The 24575-nt window shown below is 39.4% G+C and overlaps 2 protein-coding genes and 1 long non-coding RNA gene across 5 annotated transcripts; 2 read left to right on the top strand and 1 right to left on the bottom strand.

Moving 5' to 3' along the window:
* Positions 1–1275: 1275 nt before the first annotated feature.
* Positions 1276–3856, top strand: LOC115672053 (UDP-galactose/UDP-glucose transporter 3). Its single transcript, XM_030593810.2, has 7 exons — positions 1276–1409; positions 1783–1880; positions 1997–2127; positions 2270–2300; positions 2776–2879; positions 3010–3131; positions 3255–3856. Exons 1-7 carry the CDS (start codon positions 1306–1308, stop codon positions 3661–3663), a joined length of 999 nt encoding a protein of 332 aa, XP_030449670.1. The 5' UTR covers positions 1276–1305; the 3' UTR covers positions 3664–3856.
* Positions 3857–6810: 2954 nt separating this feature from the next.
* On the top strand, positions 6811–11196 carry LOC115671934 (uncharacterized). Its single transcript, XR_004004661.2, has 2 exons — positions 6811–7395; positions 7580–11196. It is a non-coding gene; the product is annotated as an uncharacterized LOC115671934 (long non-coding RNA).
* On the bottom strand, positions 7646–13601 carry LOC115671932 (transcription factor MYB88-like). Of its 3 annotated transcripts, none has more exons than XM_030593630.2 (12): positions 12747–13596; positions 12527–12573; positions 12384–12440; positions 12213–12285; positions 11849–11904; positions 11586–11765; positions 11278–11459; positions 10836–10981; positions 10376–10518; positions 10051–10271; positions 9811–9956; positions 7646–8450 (listed from the first exon to the last, which is right to left on the bottom strand). In XM_030593630.2, the coding sequence occupies exons 1-12, from the start codon at positions 12822–12824 to the stop codon at positions 8340–8342; spliced, it is 1440 nt and encodes a 479-aa protein (XP_030449490.1). In that variant the 5' UTR covers positions 12825–13596; the 3' UTR covers positions 7646–8339. The 3 variants fall into 3 exon arrangements, with proteins under 3 accessions (XP_030449490.1, XP_030449491.1, XP_030449492.1); XM_030593631.2 differs by having other exon boundaries at positions 11853–11904; positions 12527–12596; positions 12747–13595; XM_030593632.2 differs by lacking the exons at positions 7646–8450; positions 9811–9956; positions 10051–10271 and having other exon boundaries at positions 10372–10518; positions 12747–13601.
* Positions 13602–24575: the final 10974 nt, after the last annotated feature.

Here is a 24575-nt window from a genome sequence, read left to right as displayed (position 1 = left end):
TCCATATCAAACAACGGAAAATCTTTTCCGAAATTATTTTCAGATTTCAGCCGAAACACCAAAAAATTGTGTCATTTTCTAAGAAAATGACTTCCTGAAAAATATTTTCCAGAAATGCAACATTTTTCGCGAAATGAACGGAGCCTTGATTTCTCTAAAACTTGCGAAGAGCTGTTTGTCATTTGCTAAACGTGACGATTGGATACTCGTAATACATGAGGAGCTTGGTAGCTATAACCCTTAAACAAAATAAGAATGTGGGAGTCGACAATTAATAGTAACGGGCAGAAAATACGTCCAAAAATGGAAGAAACTCTTAGATCAAGGAAAATAACGACTAGTTTAAGGTTGCAAACGACTTCAAAAGAGTTTCACTTTTCCATCCACAAGACAACTTCGAACCAACTACAAATTTGGTAAGAGAATCTCGTAGTTCATCCGGATCAAAAGTTATGTTCATAATCCTAAAGCAAATCTCTTTTTTTCCATCTATAAAAATTCATCAAGCATTCGCGCCAACCTAATCTAGAAAAGTTACGTCTAGCCGATACATCACCTCAGTGTTGCTGTTGTCGTGTAAGGTAATGCGAACCTTTAAAGAGCTTCGACATCAATTACAAAAAGAATGAGCGGTTTTGGATTATGTAGACGGTCCGCCATTTCTCAAGACATATCCAAAAATCAATATAAAAAAAAGCGGTAAGATCACGGACTTGCGAGGCATTGAAACACATGCGAAGGCCCGACATCTCTCTAATATCTCTAAGAAGACATGGAACGTAATTTAATCAAGATGTCACAAGGCACGGGACAAATTGGACCGTCCGAATTTATTACAAATTGGGCTTCCAAGGTGGCTCCGCTTCCACAAAACTTGGCCCCGAAGACCTTTTTTTATTTTATTTTTAATTTTGTTCCCGCACTGTGCGTCGTCACGGTTCCCTCCGCGTCCTTCCGTCCAATAGAAACTCTACGTCAAGTCATCACCCCAATCAAAATCCTCCACGTGGATGTCCTGCGTCACTTCGCGCCCCTTCTTATAACCTCCCTCCCTCCCCTCGCTTCGCCCTTCCAAAGAAACCGTCTTCCTCCTCCTCCTCCTCCTCGGAGGCACCTTCAAATTTGCAGTTGAAGTTTCCATTTTTCTTCTGCATTCTTCATCTACACACACCTTCTCTCTCTCTCTCTCTCTCTCTCTCTCTCTCTCTCTCTCTCTCTCTCTCTCTACTCTTCAGGCATACGGCGGAGGAAGGCCGAGCGCCCCGCCGGATCTGGTGTCTTCCGGCGGCGTTTTCGGGCCAATCCATGGAAGCTCACGGCACCGGCCTCCGCCGCGTGTTGGTGCTGGCATTGTGCGTCGCTGGAATCTGGTCCGCCTATATCTATCAGGGAGTTCTGCAAGAGACTCTGTGAGCGCTCTTTCCCTTTTTCCTTTCCCACGGCAATTCTGCACTTCAATTCTGTGACGGGATCTCTTGCTTCACCGGTTATATTTTGGGAAGTCGCTCGCGTGTCTCGTGCGTGATCTACGATCTCTGATTGATGAAAATGCGTACTTGATCGGGCGCGAAATGGTGCTTTTTGTTTGGTTGATCGATCTTTGTCGCTGCCGATATGTGAGCTTCTGTTGTTGTATAGTTAGGGTTGACTGACAGGAGCTCTTGTCGCAGCTTCTGATCCCTGCATTTGCTGAATAGATTGGAATTTCATTTGGTTTGGGAAGCGTTGTTTGATTAAGCATGCAATCTTGTTGCTGATTGTCTTTCTGTTTCCGTGGTTTAGGTCCACCAAACGTTTTGGTCCAGATGGGAAGAGATTTGAGCACCTTTCCTTTCTGAACTTGGCCCAGAATGTGGTCTGTTTAATCTGGTCATATATAAGTGAGTTTCCCTATCCCCTTCTTCTATGCCAAATCCTTACTACATGTGCCTGGGTTTTATACATAGTGGTATGTGATGGAGATTTGAGGTTTCAATTGTTCTGTGCCCTTTCACAGTGATAAAAATTTGGTCTAGAAGTGGTTCTGGAGGGGCTCCGTTGTGGACTTTTTGGAGCCCTGGAATTACAAACACTATTGGTCCTGCTATGGGAATTGAAGCACTGAAGTACATCAGTTACCCTGCCCAGGCATGGCCTACATTCCCTCTTTATTCGTCCTCAAGCAAAATGGCGGTTCATTTTTCTTTGTAATTTTGTTCTAGTTATAGTTCGAATTGCTCATAGGACCTGATCATGTTGCTATTGTTCTTCTTTTGTTTCTTGTTTTCAGGTCCTGGCAAAATCATCAAAGATGATTCCAGGTAGGATTAACCTTTGCCAACGCGATATGACAATTAGTTTTAGATGGTCTCAGCTTTATTTATGCTTGATTCTTTCGGGATAGCACTGACTGAATTTAAAATGAAGGTTTTACAAGAAAGTTTTAAGAGGGCAATGGTGATGAAATTTGTGGGAAGGGTATTGGGTTCTGTGAAGAATCAAACGGGTTGGAAAGTGAAAAAGTTGTTTAAGATCGCAATTAATTTATTTAATGAGAATCTGGATAAATCTATTTTCATGGTGGCCCTCTTCATAGACCTGTCATGAATAGTTCACATAAGATACCTGAAGTCTTTGCTTTTTGTCCATTTCTTAGTGGGGAAAAAAAACTAGAGTCTTTTTCTCTGGAAGTTTTTATTAATTTTTGGATCTAGTACCATGGCTGCTCTTTATGCTGTATTCTTTGTGTATCAATCTTTGGTTTATGACCCATTGTTATACTTTTCATCTATCCAGTGATGCTGATGGGTACTCTAGTTTATGGTATAAGATACACTTTCCCTGAGTACATATGCTCTTTACTTGTGGCTGGTGGAGTTTCTACCTTCGCTTTATTAAAGGTACACATATGAGACCACCCTTTTCCGTTGATCATGAATTGTCAAGTTATTATCATATGGAAGTCAGAGATTGAATATGAGAATTCTGTTTCTTTTATGTTGCACTAACTACGTAATTTGATTTATACAGACCAGCACGAAAACTATCAGCAAGTTGGCGCATCCCAATGCCCCTCTAGGATATCTTCTGTGTTTCCTCAATCTTATGTTTGATGGATTTACAAATGCGACTCAGGATTCAATTACGGCAAGGTATTTTGCTTTTCTTTCTGAACTTCATCTTCTTCCTTTTGTATGATTTTAGAGGCCTTTACTTGTCAGTTGATAATAGTTGTTCCCCATCCCTCATTTACGTGCCTGAATTTTCTCCGGCAGGTACCCAAAGACTACTGCTTGGGACATAATGTTAGGAATGAACCTTTGGGGAACCATATACAACCTAATATACATGTTTGGCTGGCCACAAGGTATTGGATATGAGGCCGTCCAGTTCTGCAAGCTGCATCCTGAGGCAGCGTGGGACATCTTCCTCTATTGCCTCTGTGGTGCAGTGGGTCAGAATTTTATTTTCCTAACCATTAGCCGATTTGGCTCCCTCGCTAACACCACCATCACCACTACACGCAAGTTCGTGAGCATAGTTGTGTCCTCAGTATTAAGCGGCAACCCCTTGTCAATCAAACAATGGGGTTGTGTTGTCATGGTCTTCTCTGGATTGTCATACCAGATCTTCCTCAAATGGAGGAAATTGCAGAGGATGCAGAAGAAGAGGAAGGCCATGTGAATAAGGTTCTGCGACAACTCCTGGCCTTTATAATTAGCTCTTCCTGCGACATCCTATTTACAACTTACTTGTTCGCTTGTATAATTGTGTGACCTGAAGGTCCGGTAGTTTCAAATTTAGGCAACAGGTAGCATATTGATCAATGTAATTCGGTAGATACTTTTACAAGGAGGAGAGAGTTTTGTCTTCAGAATTGGCTTTCCTTTTTGGTCGGTGCTCACTAGGACTTGTTCACTTATCGGAACATTCTCTATCCGTTACCCTATCACAATGCGTACAGATTTTGTCTGTTGCTGGGTTGGATGTTGGATTAATACTTTGATAAGTAGGCCGTGTTCAAAATTATGGGATAATGTGAAGGCTTTTCTCAATGCGCCTTGAAGATTTTCTTAACTGAGCCACAGCACCATTGCCGATCACCAAAAGATTACATTGTGGGGTCAATCCGTGGATCTGCTCTTGTAATTTTGTGAATATTGCATTGTTAACTTGTGTCATCACTAGTGAAGCACGTGACCTGATTAAATCTGGACCCTACGGGAGTATAGAATTTGCATGTTATCCCCACTTGTAATAGACAGATACAACTAGGGGCGTCAGAAACGCCGCGCCGGCCCGGCCTGGCTCGACTCTTAAATTTGGGATTTTTTGGGATTGGGCCTTAGTCTTCTTCTGATAGGGCTTTTAGATGTGGGTATTATTAAGATTGGGATAAGGTCGGGCCCGACCCATTGACACCTTGGACCACCCACAAATCTCTCTCTCCCCTTCTCTCTCCTCTCTCTGCATGATGAAACCCTAGATCTAAGCCAACAACGGAGCTGTTCTTGGTCGCCTGAGAAAAGAGATGCCATCGCTTCGAAACTCGGGGTAGCCGCGACGGCGCTAGCAATTGCGGCCGCCGTCCTAGCTCTGAATCTGCCGTCCCATCATCTCCTCCACTCGCCTCCCGTCCTGAGAGCCCGCAACCGCCTCCACGCTTCCAAGGTGGTTCCGATCCCCGGAGCTTTCAAGCCCGAGAGCCTCGCCTTCGACATGGGCGGCGGGGACCTGTACACCGGCGTCGTCGACAACCGGGTCCTGAAGTGGGAGGGCGATGAGCATGGTGTTAGTGGTTTGCCCTAGGAATCAATCAAGATTGATACTCTAATATTAGTTGTTGATTAGATTGTGTCGGAAAACCGACCTTCACTATACTTAGGTAGTCATAATGTCTTGCTAGAGACCGCTTATGACTTGTGGGCCAAAAAGGGTTTTAAGCACACTGCTAATGTTTAGTGAACCTACAGGGCCGCACACAATAGCGAACTGAGTTAATATTTTCTGTGCGCCGGAATCTACTTAAAATAAGAAGTAGATTTTAATTTATTTTCCTATTCAACTTATCTACGCAGTCGTGCACGTTATGAGATAACGATTAAACGTACGATTGATGGTGGACAGCTTGGCGGGCCCAAATCGCCCGGCCCCACTTCTTTTAATTCGCATAGATAATGAGGCTATATATATAGTGTGTGTGGGTGACGAAAAACCCTAAGTGAGAAAAAACGCCTCCAAGAGAATACGAAGAGAATCGTTCTCTGTTCAGAGATATTTGAGAGAGTCTCGACGATCAAAGGCGATCAGGAAAAAAAAGTTCAAGATCTTTAGCTAGCACTTGGATCGTTGGAGACTTCCGTTCGTGTGTGTGGATACCAGTAGAGGTGCAACACTTGGGGTGCTAATCCATACACAATCGATTGTCAATTTACCTTCAATCTGCAAAAAGGTACGTGTCGAACTTCTGTTTAGATTTCAATATACGCATGGATCCTGTATAGGGTTTCGGTTTATAAATTCCGCTGCGTTTTTAGCACATGAGAAACCCAACACATGGATGGGTCGACGAGCAGCTTGTAGCAACGCGAATCCAAGGTGGAGATGAAGGTGGAGGGAAGTTCGAGGAGAGGAGGGTAGCTGCGGGACTTCGAGATCGGCAAGCCCCTCGGTAAAGGCAAGTTCGGGCGTGTCTATCTTGCTCGCGAGGTCAAGGTAACCTTCCCCGTCGCCGCCGCCACAAAGATTCGCTTTCCTTTCTCTCGTTCTGATTCAGAGCTGAACTCGTGGAAGGTGACGACGATTGTTTGAATTCGGCATTTGTCAATCCTCACATTGCTTTTGAATCCTAGTTCGTTCGTTTCACTTCCTCGACGCAGTCCAATTGATGTTCTTGCTCTGGACAATCGAAAATTTTGCTCGATTCGTTTGTTTTATTTTTATAAAACTTCGCGGCAGATGTCTTTGGCTTGAGGGACGGGGAAGATGAGCAAATGCCGGAGACAGAGGACGCCATCGGAGGCTCGAGGTGGAAGCCGATGAGAGGGTTAAAATGAAGAAGTGAGTGACGAGAAACCAGAGATGAAGACAGCTCTCTCTCTACTGCTGAAGTAAAACCTGGCCCGGCCCGACCCTCTCTTGGAGGTGTATGCTGAACAGGGTCACGGGGCGGGTCAAGCATGGCCCTATATATTTCAGGTCGACTAGGGTATCATGAAAGCCCGATCCAACCCGACCCATTGACACCCCTAGATATAACATCTTCATTGTATAAAGAAAAGGTTAATTTATTTGAAGGTAGAAAAAAGAACTTATCATTAATCTCCGTAAGAGGGAAAATTGTCAAAAAAGTACTAAATCTGTTGCATTTTTCTCAATTTTCAATTCAGTCCTAAACATTTTTTATTTATTGCCAATTGAGTCCATTCGGCTAATTTTGGTCAGAAATTACTGACGTGGCCACCGGCCGATCTACGACGACAATTTTTAATATATTGAGATTTTTCAAATTTTTATTTTCTTTCTTTTGTTTCCCTCCCCTTCTTCCTCCTCCAGCCGGTCGCCGGGTCTCGACAATGAGCAAGAGGAGAGGGCCTTGCCCTCGCCGGTCCTCACCTTTGTCCAGTTGCCAAGGCCGGCTGGAGAAGGAAGAAGGGGAGGAAAAAGAAAAAAAAAAAGGAAAAATAATAGAAAAGAAATTTTAAAAAATCAAAAAATATTAAAATATTATTAAAAATTATCCGCGTCAGCATTACGTAAGTCGGCCGACGTCCACGTCAGCGATTTCCGGCCAAAATTGATTGGATAGATTCAATTGGCAAGCAATAAAAAATTTTAGGACTCAATAAATAAGAAGTGATAAGGTTTATGACTCAATTAGCAAAATTGAAAGATTTAAGATTCAATTGGCAAAAATGTAACAGGTTTAGGACTTTTTAAACAATCTTCCTAGGATGAAGTAGAGTACGACGAGCGAACCCAAATCGTATTGCGTGGCATTGGTCCAACAAATGAACTTAGATTAGATCGAGTCCGGGCGAAGAATTTCACCTTTTGGTTTCCAGAAAAACAAATCAGGTATGTAGCACATGATTGCTGGAGAGGGTCAAACCATATCACCCTTTTTCTTTTTTATAGTTCATTATGACCAATGAATGCGCTTCATCATTTTGTACTGAGGTCCCCTCCTCGCCCTTTTTAACGTTTATACAAATCTTTTCAAGTTAAATGGGACATGATTATGCTGGAACACCACCATGCCGATCCCTCCATCACAATTCAAAGTTCTAAGCAAAATTCAACGCACCCGAATCCTTAAAAAGCCCTTCTTCCCCAGAATTCTGTCTGCTCTGAGGTGAGAGCAGATGCAGGAAATGCCAAAGGCGAAGCAGTCAGACGGAGTTTCTCTCTTCTCGGGTATGCTAATTCTTTGTTAGTCAATTGCCTGACTTGTTCATGTGATTGAGATGAATACGCTTGTGGTTTGTTGCAGTTCTTGGGCAATTTTCCTTGTATCCTTCATTACCGACCTTCTTCAAAGAAGCGGACTAGATCATTTTTCAAGTTCCTCCATTTAGCTGATCCTTACCTTCTTCTGTAGGATGACATTGGCCTAATCGTGATCGTGCATAGCATTTCCATGTGTTGAATAGGAGAAGAAAGAAGATTAGCACACCAAAGACCGTATCGTAATTCCACTCCAATCTCGGTAAGTATCATTACATCAGAAACCAAATACAAAGACCAAAAAGATTGTCCTATATGATATGCACACCACAAATGTTGGGGCCAAAAAATAAAATCAAACGGCAGTCCCTATGGACTGGTGGCTCCTCCTTTCTTTTTTTTTTTCTTTTTTCTTTTTCTTGGTTCTCTATTTTTCGGTTATGATCATCTATTGTAGGTAGGCTGTGGGCGATTTGCCGATTGATAATTACACTCTGGCTATAAGGATTTATGTAGCAGGTTCTGTACAAACCAAAAATCAACAGAAAAAACTGAATAGGAGTTGTTTCACCTTGAAACAACATCTGGCGGAGAAAAACGAGAAATCACAAAGGGAATGACACACTTCTAAAAGCACACTTGGTCACGGGTAGTGACTTCCGACAAGCTCTCAAACTGTCAGGATTGCAGAATGTGCCATAACATTCTGGATCCCAATCAGGGGGGGCTTTCAAATGCAGACTCAAGATGCCTTTTTTTGTAAAACTTTAGGCCTGAGTGGCTGCATTGGGAAAAAAATTGGATCTTGAACAGGACTAGAAAACTTACTATAGGCGGGATCAGCCAAGCAAAACAAAAAGGTGTCTGGGGTGTGTTTGGTACTCTGGTTACTGAAGTTGGATTAACATGGTCGGTCACAGACTCTGGAGGAGAGCTCTTTTGCAGGGCGGCTGATAAGCCGAATTAGTTGGAGAAGATGTAGGAAGCGAATCCATGCCAAACGTTCTCAGAAGGAAGTGTCTCTCCTGAAAAAGGAAACGCAAATAAGCATTTAGTCTCATACCACTTTAGAGATCCTAGCTATGGGCTATGCAAATGAATTCATTATGGAAAACTAATGTTGGAATGCAACAGGACCATATCCACTCTAAAGCCTAATGAGCAATCTTTACCGGTAGAAAGCATGACACGTAACAAGCAATAAACACGTTTTCGTCTTTTCTTTTCCTCATTTTAGCTTTTCTATCATGTACTTTGTGTTTGGGGGGAAAGGAGGGAGAGAGTGAGTCTTGCCACATGCCAAAGCTTATTCTGGGATTTAGGGAAAAATTTCCTGTCTGTTTCTATTCCGGTTTACATAATTGTGGATTCGCACTTAGAAGCGTGGTCTAGGAACAATCGGGATCTATTCGACCTTACTGAGCTCCCTTTGAACGCTCATTGACATTTAGACAGCAGGCATCAACCAAGACCAAGGGTTGGTCCAATTGGCGGAGAATATCCTTCTCCAGGCACAAGATAAAAACCAGTGCTCCTGCTTTTTCGTAAAAATTACGAGGCATCAACTATTTCATACCTATTTAAAGTTAAGTGGAAATGAAGAGCAGTTTTGTCCTGATGGTAATCTAGTCCAGTTCATTGTGTATACAACAGTGCTTGTTTCTGCATTTCACATTCACTTCTGAAATATTTAAGTAAATTTGTTCCTCTAATGTATACCATGTAGATATTCTAATCAAGGAAACTCAAAGTCCAGTACCCTATGGAACAAAGAGGCATATTCAACAATGTGATCTTAAAAATCGTGTGTAGGAACTGTGATATCTCGGTTCTGCTAGCATTAGCGTGGATTATAATGTTTCTAAGCAGACATGAGTTCCATTCTCAGGATGGATGACCCTAACCATCCCCCTCTATCTCTCAATTGAAATATAATTCCCTTTCAAAGTGATCAGGTCAGAAAATCTCTTTTCATAACGAGATACATAATTCCTCCGAGCTCTGTTCATTGCTTATCTTCTCTAATATGTCAAGACATGAGGGGCTGTTCTAGCCCTTTGCCTTTAGTACCACATTTTCGACTTACACTCTTTTGGAACCTGATGCGGTAGAAGAATATGGATAAAATTTCATTTACCACACATATTTGTTTTACATGAGTATCAGTATGTATGAATGAGGGCATGGATCTGAGATACTGCGAATTCGAAACTATCGAAGTTCATGGAATTATTCCAGAACTGAGAGATCCTTTTCAGCCAGTTAAAGTTTCAGTCCACCTCCTTTCATGGTTTTCAAAGTAGTAGTGCATTCAGCGAACATCCTAAAATGCTGAAATTTGGTCATGGACTTAAATCAGCAAAAATAAGTTGAAAGGGAACTTACACTTTCTGAAAATTTTGGCGTGGGAATTCCTGCTGCTAAGGATCTGAACAGTGGGGTTACATGAACAGGAGAGCTACATTCTGTATTTGATGAGACAGAAACAACTCCAGCGGTGGTTATGTGCTCGTCGCAAGATTGGAAAGTACCTGATGCAGAAAGATGAATGTTCTTGTCAGCTAAACCGAATACAGAATAGTAATATACGCATGATAAGATCTAGGTTTTTGCAGAGTAAACAACCTCCATGAGTAACTGAGCTGGAAAGAATCCCTTTACAGCAGTTATCGACTCCACCTTGTTCATCAGAGTGGCTATTTCGTAGTTCAGTTTCAATAGCTTTATGCAGTGCAACTTCTTCAGCTTGAGGTTCTTCCGCTTTATCATAAACAGTATGAGTCGAAATAGTAGAAGCTGTGCTATACTCTGAGCTGGCTGGAGACTCCTCACACAGATCGGGTTGCCTACAATATAAGTACTGTTAGGCAGTGTTTGGAGTAGAGAGATACAAAAGTTTGAGTGTTTTACAGTTCTTATACTTTCAATATTTCTTATCTACATTGATTACCTCCAAGATGTTTGGCTTCCCTCATTGCTGCTCCTGAGGTCCTCCACCATGACTTTGAAATCTTCGAATTGGAGATCAGTGTCGGTGATGCAATCGTGGAGAATTTCAGCATCCTTCTTGTGGCTCAAAAATTCCTGGAGAACCTGAGTTCCATAACTCCTGAAAATCAGTGAATAGACGCAGAAAGAGGACAGTATTTTTTCTTGATTAGATGGGGTAATTTCAGTAATCAAGTATGATTGAGCAGCCATCCTGCTTTTACCAGCATCACTTCCATGGCAACTGATTTAACGTTAAAAGGATCAGGTGATGGGTTATTCAATTGAAAAAGATGTTCTTTTGGGGAAGAGTTCGATCTACTTCATCAATGAACTTCATCTATCAGGGCTTGCTTAAGCCATTAAACTTACTGCCATCAGCGATCTTGCCAAAAATACCAAAGCGAACGTGATGTACTCACCTTCCAAGCATTTTCAAGACTCTGTTCCATGTTATCTGCATTGACTTTCAGCGCAAGGGAACTGAGCAGTTCAGCTTGTTGAATCAGAGCAGTAACTTTTGGATCATCCTTTCTAAGAAATGTTCCTTGGACTTTTGTTCCATGAGCTGCTCAAAGATCAGAGAGGAATGTAGCCTTAGCATATGTGGGTTTAACAGACAAGTTCGACGACTAGTGGCACAGCTTATGACCAAAGTTTTTGTAAAAATAGTCTCGTTTGACTGAATTAAAGACGATGGCCTTTTCTGAGAATCATGTATTGAGTTTGCATGTCATGTCTTTTTATCTCGTGTGACTATATTAAAGATGATGCTCTTTTCAAGGGATCGTGTACTAAAATCGCTTGTTATGTCCGTTTATGCAACATACTTAAAACGTCAGAAATTTGATGGGCGATAGTTACCATCATCGGTGGCTTCTTTTTGGTTGCTTTCGTATTGCTGGGGGGGTGAGTTGTTAGTGCGATAGTTTTGCGCCAATATGGAAAAGGGAGCTCTTTGTTGCTGACTATATGTGATTCCACTCTGTATATGCAATCTGTCTTTCAAGTTGCAATCTTCCGCTATATTCTGAATATGAGCCCTCCTGAGAAAAACCCAGAAGCATTTTACACCATAGAAGAGGTTTCTCCATAATTAAAAAAAGAAGAAAGAATAAACATAAAAGTGTATGAGTCCAGTATAAATCTTCATGCGTCCTCTCTAGCAATACCTCATCCTCTTAGCCGGTGCTGCAGATTCTGCTGTTCCGTCATCACATGATGGATTGTGCAAGATGATCCGTTTGCTGTTCGGGGTGATGAATGTAGTGCTATTCTCTTTCGCTAAGGCTTCGTACTTCGCTCTTTTCTTACACAAGGTTGTGAAGCGATTTTTTACGGCATTGTCAGTCCTGCATAATTAGGAGCAATCAAATTGATGCAGAGCGGGAGAATGCATCTTCTTGTGCAAAGAAGTGAAGAACATATAGTATACCTGCCTGAAACCACCTTTGCTATCTCTGTCCATCTGTTGCCGAAAATCTTCTGAGCCTGCATACAAGCGAAACTGCATCAACTGGGAGGTTTCATACTCCATAATTCCGGTTATTTTTCTATGAACTTCTAAGAGAAATAGAATGGTTTTCTAATTTATTGATCCCTCTACTGAAAAATAGGAAACTTTTCTGCTGGCCATGCTATTACCAAGCACAAGTGAGTCATCATGTGAAAACCACTCATTGCTTGTGTCACCAACTCATTCTTGTCCAATGATCTTGGTTGTATGGATTGAAGACCGGTATTTTCACAGACTACAAACACTAAACACCATTCACATCCAAATAAATTTGGTTTCCTACCTCGCACAATAGAATATCTTCCTCGGGTGACCAACCCCCTTTCTTGAAGTCAGAATTCAAATATGTGTACCATCTGCAATAACATGAATAAGATCTTAGCGTGTGTATACAAAGGATTAAAATTAGAGCAGGAATAAGATTAAGAACAGAACATTCTGCATCAAACCCGACCTTCTTCTGCATTGTCTTGTCGTTTTATCCTTGAACTTTGATGCTATAATCGACCAGCTACACCAAGATCAAAATCCCAATCATCAAGTGATGCAAATACTCAATACAAGCAAGCATAAAAAAAAATGAAGCGAAGCTCATACTTCTCAGTTCCATGAATACCGATTTGCTCGCGGAGTATATCATCCTCCTGCAGCCCACGAAATTTCCCACCTTAGAAAGTCGTCATCTCTCAAATCAAATCACACTCAAAACTTCTTTAATCCAATCAAGAGAGGGGACAAGATAAGAAAAAACAAAAAAAGAAAGAAGAAAATAGAATAAAACAAAGCATGAGCTAAGGAAATAAGAAGAAAAATTTACCTCTTGAGACCAAGTCACAATATGCCTCTCTTTCTTCTTCGAATCTTCAGTGTCAGTCCTCTTCTTCATATCCTGCATCGCTATTCCTTTGTCCACTCAGTCCTTATTCTATGTTTTCTTTGACGCTCCTCTCTTTATAGAGACCAAACTCAATCTCACAGTGTCATGACCCTCATAACAATGACCCTGCATTAAAAAAATGCACCCTTTCCCTTCAACAAACTTTATCGGTCACTGTTCAGTTCAAACGGGACTGAGACAAAAGCTCGCTTCTCAGGAACTACAAAACTCTGTAATCCACACACACCCAGATGCCTCGGATTCTAAAGTTTGCAACTTTTCAATTCTCCTTTGATCAGACAACATGCTCTCTCTCTCTCTCTCTCTCTCTCTCTCTCTCTCTCTCTCTCTCTCTCTCTCTCTCTCTCTCTCTCTCTCTCAGAGAAAAAGTGGGATGCAAAGATTTTGGTAAAAGAGAATGCTTTGCTTTAGCTCAGATCGTAAATGGAAGGGCTGTTTTTGTAATGTGGAAACTTTGATTGGATCGAAATGGCAAATGCTGCGGTTTAAGCTCTCTGATGGTTTTTCAAATTTATCGGGATCCGAGGAATGACAGAGACTTCAACGACACTCTCAAGAATGAGAACGAGGGAAAAGGAAGGAATCAAAGCTTTCGATGTAGTGGTGTCTGGTGTCATGAGAATGTATGAATGTAGGAATACAAAGAGCAAGAATCTGCAGAAAATACTGGTTTCTTATTCAAAAGTACCAAAGCTTGCTGTGTTGGTCAGATTCTCTTATAAAATGAATAAAAGAGAGAGAGAGGGTGAGAGAGAGAGAGAGAGAGAGGCAGAGTAGATGAGTGTAGATTGGAGAAAATATAAGGAGAATGCAAATGGGGCTGAACCTGAATGATGATGATCTGTCAAAGTATTGATTTTCACTCTCTCTCTAGAAACAAGAACCATTTGAATCTCTCTCTCTCTCTTGCTCTGTCTTAGGAGGAGGCCAGTCACAGCTCACAGGGGGGAAGAGTTAGAAAAATATTAATTTGGATCAACGGTTTCTTGCGTTAGTGCGCGGGCGTGGAGGGGATTTGAATGAAACGCTGAAATCCACGAGAAAAGAATAATTAATGCACGTCGTCATCCTCACAGATGGTGGCGTAAAAAGACCACGACCACACAGTACACACACCCACATGCAACAAGAGAGAGAAAAAACAATTAGAAAAGAACTATACAGCAAGTAATCGGATACACACAAATCATTCCCGTATGTCGAGTAAAGATCAAACAAGAAGTATTTCGATTGTTCGAGAGCAATTTGCAGCTTACAGAAAAGATATTTTGAGACCCACATTTAAAAATTGATTGTGATCGCTCCTGGAGTATGAAAAAAGATAACAGTGAGAGAGCTGAGAAGTGGGGAAGGGTCGTATCAGCGAAGGAGTAATTTGAAAAATTTCCTGGTTATAAAGGGGAACGTGACGTTGCTGATGAGCTTCTGCATCAAGCCATTCATTGAATCACTCTCGTTCTGGCTTTGGGTTAAAAATTTCTGAAGATCACGACAACCGAGCAGCTTCCTTATTTTTTTTGTCTCCTTATTTACTCCTGCTAAAACGATGGTCCAATGCCTCCCTCCCTCTCTCTCTCTCTCTCTCTCTCTCTGCAGCAGTAGCAGCGGCAGATGGGGTCATGGGTGTGTGGACCCAGTCCCCTTTGATCCACTATCCGATGTCTACCTTGTTGTATAATTTGTCATCCATCGCTTCCATAAGCTGTCACAGAGTAAAAGAAGAAGATATTTGAAGTACTTTAGCATTGTCTTATTGCACTCACGAAGGAGATTCTTTCTAAAGAAATTTATTGGGTTAGTATTCAAATGGTGTTCATCTAATATTTTATAAAAAGACATTTACGTGGAGAATGCAGGTACACAAATATTTTTCTCATCTCTTTTATTTGATAAATTTATGCCAGTGGCCCCAGCCATATGAGGGTTCTGCATTGACATTCTCTTTTCTGTATTTTGAAAATCCGCACGTACATGAACATCTATCAGAGTTTTGACACCACATGACTTCTCTCGTTTGAGAGCTGTAGTAGGTATATTAAGATTGGTTTACAAAGTACATATACTAACAGATATGGCACACTGCAAGTGTCAATTAAATAAGTGGATCATGTACAATAGCTAATAACAATCTCCAAATTAATTAGTAAACATACTTTGAAAATCGGGAAAATTATCAAAAAAAGTCTTACACTTATTGTACTTATATCAATTTAGTTCGAAACCTTTTGACGATTTTCCAATATAGTCCTTCTGGCCAATTTTGATCAAAAAATGCTGACATGGTGATCTAGTTAGTGCCAATCGTCCTATATGGCGTGGCTGGCGCAGACGTGGATAATTTTTTAAATATTTTTTCTTTTTTTTTTTTCCTTTTTTTCTTCTTTTTTCTTTCCTTTTCACGGGTGGCCAGTATCAGGCAATGGCCCAGGCTAGGCGAGGGCCACCCTTGCCAACTGTAGGCGATGGATACCCTCACCGACCGTAGGCGATGGATGGCCTCACCTGGGCAAGGGCTTGCAGACCCTCAACTGCCGGCCCCTTACTAGCCCTTACCGACTGCAGTAAAGAAAAAAAAAAGAAAAAAGAAACAAAAGAATAAATAAATAATTCAAATTTTTTTTAAAAATTAAAAAAATTGTCCACTCAGCACGGACAATGTCGTGTAGGACGGCCAACATCCACATCAGCGATTTTCTAGCCGAAATTGGCCGAACGGATAACATTGGCAAATTATCAAAAGATTTAGGACTCAATTGGCCAAATTAAAAAGTTTATGACTGAATTGGTACAAATGCAATAGGTTTTTGTGACTTTTTTGGTCATTTTCCCTTTGAGAATCTTAGGCTCCATTTGTTTTCCGGGAAAATAAATAATTTGGAAAATATTTTCATAAAAATGATAACTTGTATCGCTTGAAATAATTAATCAATGAAAAATAATTTTATTATCGACAACAATTTATGTTTAAACATTTTCATGAATAATAAAAATATTTTTCGTTCATTCATTTTTTTAAGAGATACAAGTGATCATTTTTAGAAAAACGTTTTTCAAATCATTCATTTTTCGCGTAACAAACGAAGTGTTAGTAAACATAGCATCTCTTTGATTAATCTAAATGATCCTAAATCAAATAGAAACTATTGTCACATGTAATAAATAGTCAATAAAAGACCGACGGGGTGAGAATATACTCTAATTTGATAAAGTTTTGTCTAAAATCTCTACATCTTGTCCCTTTGAGCTTGATGGTGCATTTTCTCTTTCATATCTCTCTTACGAGACAGATATCAACAACCACCTCGACAAAGTGCATGTGAATTTAACTAATGGAACCATATTCAATCAGATCACAACCATCTAATGATGTTTCATGTTTGTAACCTTTGGATGGTTTTGATCATGAACAAACTTAGTATGCTTAACGCTAATTTTTTCTATAATATGTCGTCATATAATTTAAATATTGTTAGATGCCTAACCCTCAAGAAATGAGGCTAATCTCATCATATTATGACAATTTCAAATCGCCCCACGACCGGATGAATGCTAAGGTAGAGGGGGCTCTAAGTGATCCCAAGGATATCACTACTACCTGAACTCGAATACGAACTCATGGCCATATTTCTTGAGTATCATAACATTAAATATTCAATCACGCTTGTTATCAATTCAAGTTTTTACAACATCGATTCGATTATAACTATTCAAATTATTTCCTTAATGGAGTAAACATTTTACTTTTGTCGCTTAGGGCAAATGTTTATAGCGTTATTATGGAGAAAGTATGAGGCGGCATTGCTACATGAGAACAGGAGAAAAAATGAACATTAAACAAAGTTTGTACGAGGTGCATAAAAGCTTTGTCGCAAAGCAAAGAAGAGGAAAGTTGAAAAACAACTTAAAACATGTTAAAAATGAAACGGGAAAGGATTGAACGTTACATTATTAAATGTCAAAGAAAGATGCGATACAAACCAGTTCCAAAGCCGTACGTCCTAGCGATTAGGTTTCAGCGGTCACTAGTCAGCATTTTTGGCTAAACGGCCAGAAGCCCTAATGAATATGCTTCATCATGTTTGTGAGAACAGTATCCAAATTCAAGTTTTCAAGAATTTAGGTAAGTGGAGAGATTTCTACTTTGTAGTTTTGACTTTTTTCATTATTTTTGGGGGATTCATTTTGACTTTCGTTAATTTCCAAATGCTCAGCCCTTCCAAAGTATTCATATATTAAATCAACATACGTAGAATCGTATACAATTTTCTCCTGATTTTCCAAAGTTTTAAATTATCGTTTCTTGTTTTAATTTCGGGAGAGGAAGACCTTATTCCATGCCAGAACCAGTGGATACACGTACATATAAACAGGCCTCGAATGCTGTATGGTCTTTCATTACACAAGAGCAGAAGCCGCACGTCTTACGTTAGGACTTCATTCTGGTGCAAGAAAAATGGGGAGTCATTGACTTTATTGTCCATTGATATTAGACTTCAAGTCTGCCCTACACGATGACAGACGAAGAAGAGAGAAAAGTGGAAGCATTGAAAAATGATTAAAGAAAGAAGGGGGGAAGGACACAAAGGAAGCGAGAATCCTCTCCATGAGGTGACATAAACCTAACTCAACAAAACCTTAATAGTCGGAACTATCGAATACCTTTATCGTTTGATTTGAACCGGCCGACCATAGTACCTCCAAATAATCCTATTAAATCCACGAAAAATCCGTATGTTTTGTCGTTCTTGGACGTTCTCTTTAAGATATATAGAGAAGCTTCATACGTAGTTCACGGGGTTTTAGCAGCACATTATATATTTACCCTATGATTTTTGTCTCGTCTTTTGTAACATCTCTTTCGCACCGAATGAGATTATGGCGCACCAATTTGGCCATGCCACCTGGACTCGCTGGCTGGACGCCACGTGGAAGCAGGAGGGGCAACTACCAGTCTACCAGTCCTCTGCTCTAACAATTGTCTTTTGAATCCGGAAATGATGGAGCCCTCCCTCCACAGGGGGCTGGACAGAGTGGCCGTCTTCATGGTCTCTTTCTCGATAGTGAATTTCCCGCCTATTATGCGAAATAGACAGGAAAAAAAAAAGACAAAAAAATTGCAGAAAAATAATGACAGATAAGGAGAGCGGCTAAGAAGAAAAAGAAGTCCGCTTTGTACTGTTTGCATTTAGTCAATGATGTTTAGCCAAGTAGAAATCTTGATCATACATGAATTGGACAGCAAGCATAAAATTAACCACCCACATGAATTGTGTTTCCAATCATCGCTTTTATCACCGACTTTTTTTCTTTGGTCGGACTTTTATCACTAACTTAAATTGTGCTTTGGATCATCACTTTCACGAAACTCTCTGATTTCCATCTAAATAAAATCGCTCAGCGTCAAAATACCCATCTCCTCGCATGAGGAAAAAAAGGGAGCGATAATCACGAGTTGGACCGGTAGGTTCTAGGTGCTAGCTTCGGGAAGATTGACAAAATGTGAATGAGAATATGGTAGAATTTCTTTGGAGGGAATGAAATTAGTCAAGAAAAGGACCAATTTCTTTCTTTTTAATGAAAAAGAAAGGGCAAGTTGAGGAGATTGGAACTTTAGACATTAGGGGAGGGATGCTAGGGGGTCGGTGCTGCTTTGTCCCACAAGCAGCCATCAAAGAGCAAGACGACCCTGAAAAAGACCAACCTTGTGGGATCCCCTTTCTTCATAAAGTTGTAATTTTTTGCCTCACCACTTCATCCTTTTCTTCAAAAAAAAATTAAACATAAAAACGCACAAGGACCCAAAGAAAAGAAAGAAAAGAAAAGAGTGAACCCCACGAACTCCAATTTTCAAAAGGAAAATCCGAGATTCCCATCTCCTTTTTCATCCATAGTGACTTAAAATTTGTCAAAGTTAGGCTGTTGATTGAGCGTGATGCGTGAACATTGTAAGTGATGTTAGGTTTTAATATATAAATTTGGCACATATGAGACGATGTGGTGCTCTCTCCAAAACCGCGTTATCTCCATTGGGTCTTTGACAATTGCTGCCGAGGTAATGATTTTCCCATTGAATATTCAATACATCCCTCCATAGGGGCCTAAGCAAATAGGAGAAAAAAATGATGTAAATATATATGTGTGTGTGTGTGTGTGTGTTTTATATGTAACTTCTGAAACGTTTCAATCACGGGGACAAAACATTCCATGACGCCCTCGAGATGGGGCTTCAATGTTGTCCTACTTAGTATTTAACACCTCTTTGCTCGTGACAACATGAACGAGTGGTGGATACCATGGACTCTCCAAACCATAGATAGATAAAGCATTCATTGTCTATGATTAATGTCGTCTTTTGCCCCTCATGATATGAATGATGTCAAATATATATCTTAACATGCCAAATCTCTTGATTAACCATGATATTCAGCTACAGATAACTTGTAAAATATACTAATCACTTCCTTTAAATTGTAATGTTGGGCACTGAAAACCTCAATTTCCACTCGAGTGAGTTCATGCTATTTCTTTTTTTATTTTCCCCCACAACTAAATCCATGCTTTTGAAACAGACAACATCAATGCGCACGTTCACTTAGGCACATCAATCTAATTGCATCATGTCCTAGAGTCGGTCCTTATATACATATTATATATATATATATATATATATATATATATATATATATGTAATAATGAATCCAAGCAACCTCAATCAACTTGCCCAAGAGGAGGCAAACTCAGAATTTCAAATATTGAACGTTGAAAGAGAGATGAGGGTCCCTTTAGGGGAAAATGACTGGTGCATCTATTAAAACTGTAAAGCCAATTGCAACATTAGCAATACAATATATGATAATCTAGCTTTTTTATTCATATGTTCGTAATACATTTGTGTGTACAGGTAGCTTTCGTTCGGAGATACCCGGAAATTTCCCAACACAATTAAGTAATGTTAGAGCATGACATATATTGTGATTGAAGCACACGGAAAAGTAAGTGTGCGCGTTTTAATTATGAATCGATTATGCCTCTATCACGAGTAACTTCTTGTGACGATATCATCATACATTTTTTGTTTAATTATAATTTTGTGATTGACTTAAATGAATGGTCACTACTCAACAAAGATAATGTGTATTAATACATGAAGCATATATATATATATATATATATATATATATATATATATATATAGGAGTGGCCAAGATGGTTTCAGTTCTTAGAGCATGTAATAATGTCCACCCAAAAATAAAAATGAAAAGAAAGGAAAGTATGATTGGAGGGGAGGCCCAAGTTCCGAAAGAGATTGATGGATGATAAAGATAAGCTGTGGGGCTTTTTCATCTTCTTTTCATGAACTCATCATGCCCCAACGAGAGCGTCCTCCCACCCACTTGCACGCCGCCACGTGTCCCCCCTTCACGGGGCTGCTTTCATTTCATTTTTTTATCATATATATTTTCTCCCACCAGATAAAGGGTGTAAAGGAAAAAATTCTCCTTCTCTAGATTGAACCTCTATTTGGGTGGGGCTACCAATGTGTCGTTTAAGATTTGCGTATAAAACAAGGTGTCGATTTTGATAATAAGAGAATTCACTTCTCATTCAATGGTCTCAAGTTTAAGTCATGTTGAGAGCACTTCAAAAGCAAAATCATGAATGCACCGGATCGATAAGGAGGAGTGCACCCTTAAAATCGCTAGCAGAGGTGGATCAAGGTGTGCAAATACTAGGGATAAAGACATAGATGGTATATAAATTTTGATCCAATGTGTAATGTAATACATGAACTTTTAATTTATTTAATGTGGTCCATAAATTTTTATTGTTCAATGTGATTTCTCAACTTTTGATACATGTTCAATATTGTCCTTCCATTAATCCAAGTTTAGGGATAACATTAAATATTTTCATGTAGTCTAAGAACTAAATAGAACATATACAAAAAATTTAGGGGCCATATTGAACAATTTAAAAATTCATGGACAACTTTGCACATTGAACTAAAGTTCTAGGACCACATTCGACTTTAAATCAAAGTTTAGAGACTATTTTTGTCATTTTTTCTTAAACTAGTCTTGACACCATTTGACTGCCAATCTAGACAAATATTTATGAAACACACTTAGCACGCACACACATTTCTTTGATGAAACACGGACCGGCGGCCGAAACGAATTCGCATAATAATTCGCCTTGGCTGAGACTTGCCGATTCGATCACTTAACAATAAAAAAAAAAGAGCTAAGCTCTTTCGTGTGGAGGTATTGGTCTAAAACACCATCATTAAATTTCTCCTTTTTCTGTCACAGCCATTAAAGTTCTCCTCAAAAGCAAAATTAGCAGGTTAATTTGCCCACGAGTTTCCATCTACACGACACATTGACATATATATTAATGTGTTGTGCTAACTAAAAGAATTATACAACATTCATAACATGTCATAGAAATATATTTTTAATTATAAATACGTAAATATACTTCCCAAACCTAGGATGTGTTTGTTTTGACTAAAACAACTTTTCGTGAATTAATTTTTTAAACTTTCACACGTGGATCAGTCAACGGATAACCATTTACGATTAAAGAATATACACATGCTTAAAGTTAGGATAATGAATTCCCTATCTCGAAAAAAGGAAAACATTTTTGTGAGAAATGATTTCCCGAAAAGCATTTTTCTTTATCATGAATTTTCCCCCGAAATAAACATACCCTCATATAATATATATATACCTATATATTAATAAACATCTATATTGATATGAGTAACGGGTGACATATTTGCCCAATAAGCATATTCCAATGAGTTGAAAAAGGTCATTATATTTCGCATAAACTCTTTATATTTTGAGAGTACAAGTTCTTGTTTATCGAATGCTCCATCTAATGCTATTCCCCTTCATCGACTCTTAATGAACTCGACTGTTCAAATACTATGGACATCTCTCTGTTGTTCGATTTGACCATGAGAAAAATCTTTTGAAAGTACCTCTAATAATAACCTTTGTAAAGTAGTGTTTTCCCATAAATTCTTCTTAATTTGTGAGCCCCCCAAAAAAAAAAATAGAATTCTATGAATAATGTTCAATCGAATGACGCATCAGTATGCTTCTATCAAGAATAAGTCAAAAAAGACATTAGAGAAGCGCGTAGAAGGATAAGATATATATGGAGAGAGGGGAAAATAATAGGGTAACGAAAAGAAAAATGGAAAGAAAACATGCGCCACCCATCGATTTAGCTTTGAAAAGCATAGCAATGTGGGTCATGGGGCCTTTTACGAATTATAACCTTATTCTAAAGTACTATTTTTTCTTTGGGGAAATTATAATCCAGGTGATCTCTCCTTATCATTAAAAATGATGCGTTTCAAAATTTCAGATTATGTATTAGGCCACAAAAGAAAGAAGAGAAATCAAAGTGTGCTCTTTATTATAATTATCTATTCATAAAAAAGGGAAGAAAATTCAAAGTATGCTTTGCCCTTGTCAATCACACCGGCCGGTCTCCCCAACTTTATCAGGCGAGCTTGCCCTTTTTCGTTTGGACTTACAATGCGAAAACCCTGTTTAGATTATGTGCTAAGCAGCAAGCACATAATAATCAATTTGTCTTGTTGTTAGTGCATTCCCTTTCACGTGGCAATTAAATTAGCAAACACGAAGCAGGTCCCAGAACCTTTCTTATCAACAAAAGGGTCCCGAAATGGGGCTGGTTTTACGCTCCCTAATCATATCCTTTTTCACTAAAAATCAGGGACATTAGCAGAAAAGTGGACAAGAAGGTCGAAAAAGAAGGCTGAAAAAGAGAGCACGATTTACCCTACAGAAAAGCAAAGTTTGATGTGCAACATATAAAAGAGTCGTGCACCACTTTCTACAACGCTCCTTTAGGGTTTGCTGCATTTGTTTTTCCTGTTAACCTAGTTCGTATTGCAATTTTGGCACATCTGGTTGACAATGGAAATTGAAAGTTGGGTGTATACAAGGGTTGGTTTTTGGCTCCATTTTAATTGAATTTTAAATTTCATCTCTTGGACTAGGGATTGTTTGAATTAGTAGCTCCTATTTTGATAGAAGCCAACATGAATTGACAAGATGAATGGATTAGCAGGCTTGCAAGCTTACTTATATTAAAAGTTAGTTCTATCCAATTCAGACCACATCTCACAAGAACCATGGCACTTATTGCCAAATGTTTGTTGTGCTCATGGAATAACTATATCCCATTCAACGTTGAATGTCACTGAAAGAGGTCATTTTCTATTTATTGTCATATTATACTTGTCAATATACTTTGGTATATAATAGTCACTAGTGCGGCACTTGAGTCTAAATTAACGAGTAATTTCCGAGTCTAATGGTAATGAGATGTATTGCGGGTCCTATATCAGATGAAACTGGGAAGAGTTTTATTTTTTATTATAATTTATGGAGCGATTAACTTTCGAGCTCCCTCACAGTCACAATCACGAGAAATTCTACATATTAAAAAGAATGTGTGAATGAGATAGAGAAATATTATTTTAAGTACACGTATACCACAAACAATCTTTGCTCTCCGGGCACTTCTCCCTTTGCCTTTCCTTTTACGTATGTCGGGGTGACATGTCAATGGCTATCTTCTTTCCTCACAACACACTAATGCTTTGAGGGCTTGGAAAAAATGTATTCCTTTGATACCATGTAAAAAAGGAAAGAAGCAAGTAGAAAGAAACCCTAAAAAGAGCCAGGGGGAAAAGGCCCCACGTGTGGAAAGAGATGAACTTTGGAGCTTATGTGACAAAAGATAACACCCATATCAATTTTTTAACTTGAAGTGTGGGCGTTGGAGTCTCTCTTTGCTTGGGATTCCTCATTCCTTTGTGGGTTCTCTTTTAGATATTAGGGCAACTTTTCTTGACAAAGGTTTTAGATCTCTCTCTCTCTCTCTCTCTCTCTCTCTCTCTCTCTCTCATTTTTTCTGCAAAAAGCCACGCTCTCATAAAAGAGAAAGCTTTGGGGAATCCTATGCTCCATTCATATTGTCATCACTTGGTTTTCTTTTTTCTCCCCAATCTCCCTTTGTGATGGATGACTAGATCTTGTTATCATTGCTGCAATGTACTTGTTTTTCAAACACATTTAACTGTTGCAGATATTAACCTTTCTGTGTGGGAAAACAGTGCGGAGCTGTCTGAACGAGATGATATTATCTCTCCATTCTTGGCTTAAATCATGGGTCTAGGGCTTAAAGAATGAATGTAATAAAGCAAAGGGTTAAATTACTAACCTAACATGCATATCACCTTATTCTTGATCTCAATAATAAGGACTTCCAAAGGGTCCAAAAATGCGACAGATTGTTGTGCACAAAGCCACTTGAAGTACTTAATACGAACAAAACTTTCTCAAATGCGGCCGATAATAAATCAACTTTGGCCAACAACCTGTAGAAGTTGCTACTTTCTCAAAGTATACACTAAATGAATGATTTAGGTAAGACAATTTTGAAATAAGACCATCATGAGAGATCGTTGTAGACCCTAGGAGATTAATATGAACGGTTTGGCAATGATTTTGTTGTCTAAAAGGGTGTTGATTCATCCTTAGAAAAATATCAGACTCATCCAATATCAGCTTGAGGTTTGGCTAGGACCCTATAAACCCCTATTGGCCAAAACAAGATTTTGTTGCCCGACCATCTAATTTTCCCGCCTAGACAACAGCGCTTGGATCCCACCTCGTGTGGCAAAATCCTTTTCCA

The sequence above is a fragment of the Syzygium oleosum genome, unplaced genomic scaffold (assembly GCF_021117445.2).
Source record: "Syzygium oleosum isolate NSW1041296 unplaced genomic scaffold, Sole_v2.1 Sole_v2.03, whole genome shotgun sequence".
NCBI lineage: Eukaryota > Viridiplantae > Streptophyta > Magnoliopsida > Myrtales > Myrtaceae > Syzygium > Syzygium oleosum.
Note: the sequence above shows the minus strand (reverse complement) of the source record. Positions and strands in the feature narration are given on the sequence as shown.

What these genes read in the sequence shown, in the direction of transcription:
- LOC115671932 (XM_030593630.2), bottom strand. Translation starts at nt 12,824, where the DNA reads ATGCAGGATATGAAGAAGAGGACTGACACTGAAGATTCGAAGAAGAAA. An exon ending in GCAAAGGTGGTTTCAGGCAG is followed by an intron (nt 11,766 to 11,848) that starts GTATACTATATG and finishes CTAATTATGCAG; the next exon opens with GACTGACAATGCCGTAAAAA. An exon ending in AAAAGAAGCCACCGATGATG is followed by an intron (nt 10,982 to 11,277) that starts GTAACTATCGCC and finishes ATCTTTGAGCAG; the next exon opens with CTCATGGAACAAAAGTCCAA.
- LOC115672053 (XM_030593810.2), top strand. Translation starts at nt 1,306, where the DNA reads ATGGAAGCTCACGGCACCGGCCTCCGCCGCGTGTTGGTGCTGGCATTG. An exon ending in ACATCAGTTACCCTGCCCAG is followed by an intron (nt 2,128 to 2,269) that starts GCATGGCCTACA and finishes TCTTGTTTTCAG; the next exon opens with GTCCTGGCAAAATCATCAAA. An exon ending in CAGGATTCAATTACGGCAAG is followed by an intron (nt 3,132 to 3,254) that starts GTATTTTGCTTT and finishes TTTCTCCGGCAG; the next exon opens with GTACCCAAAGACTACTGCTT.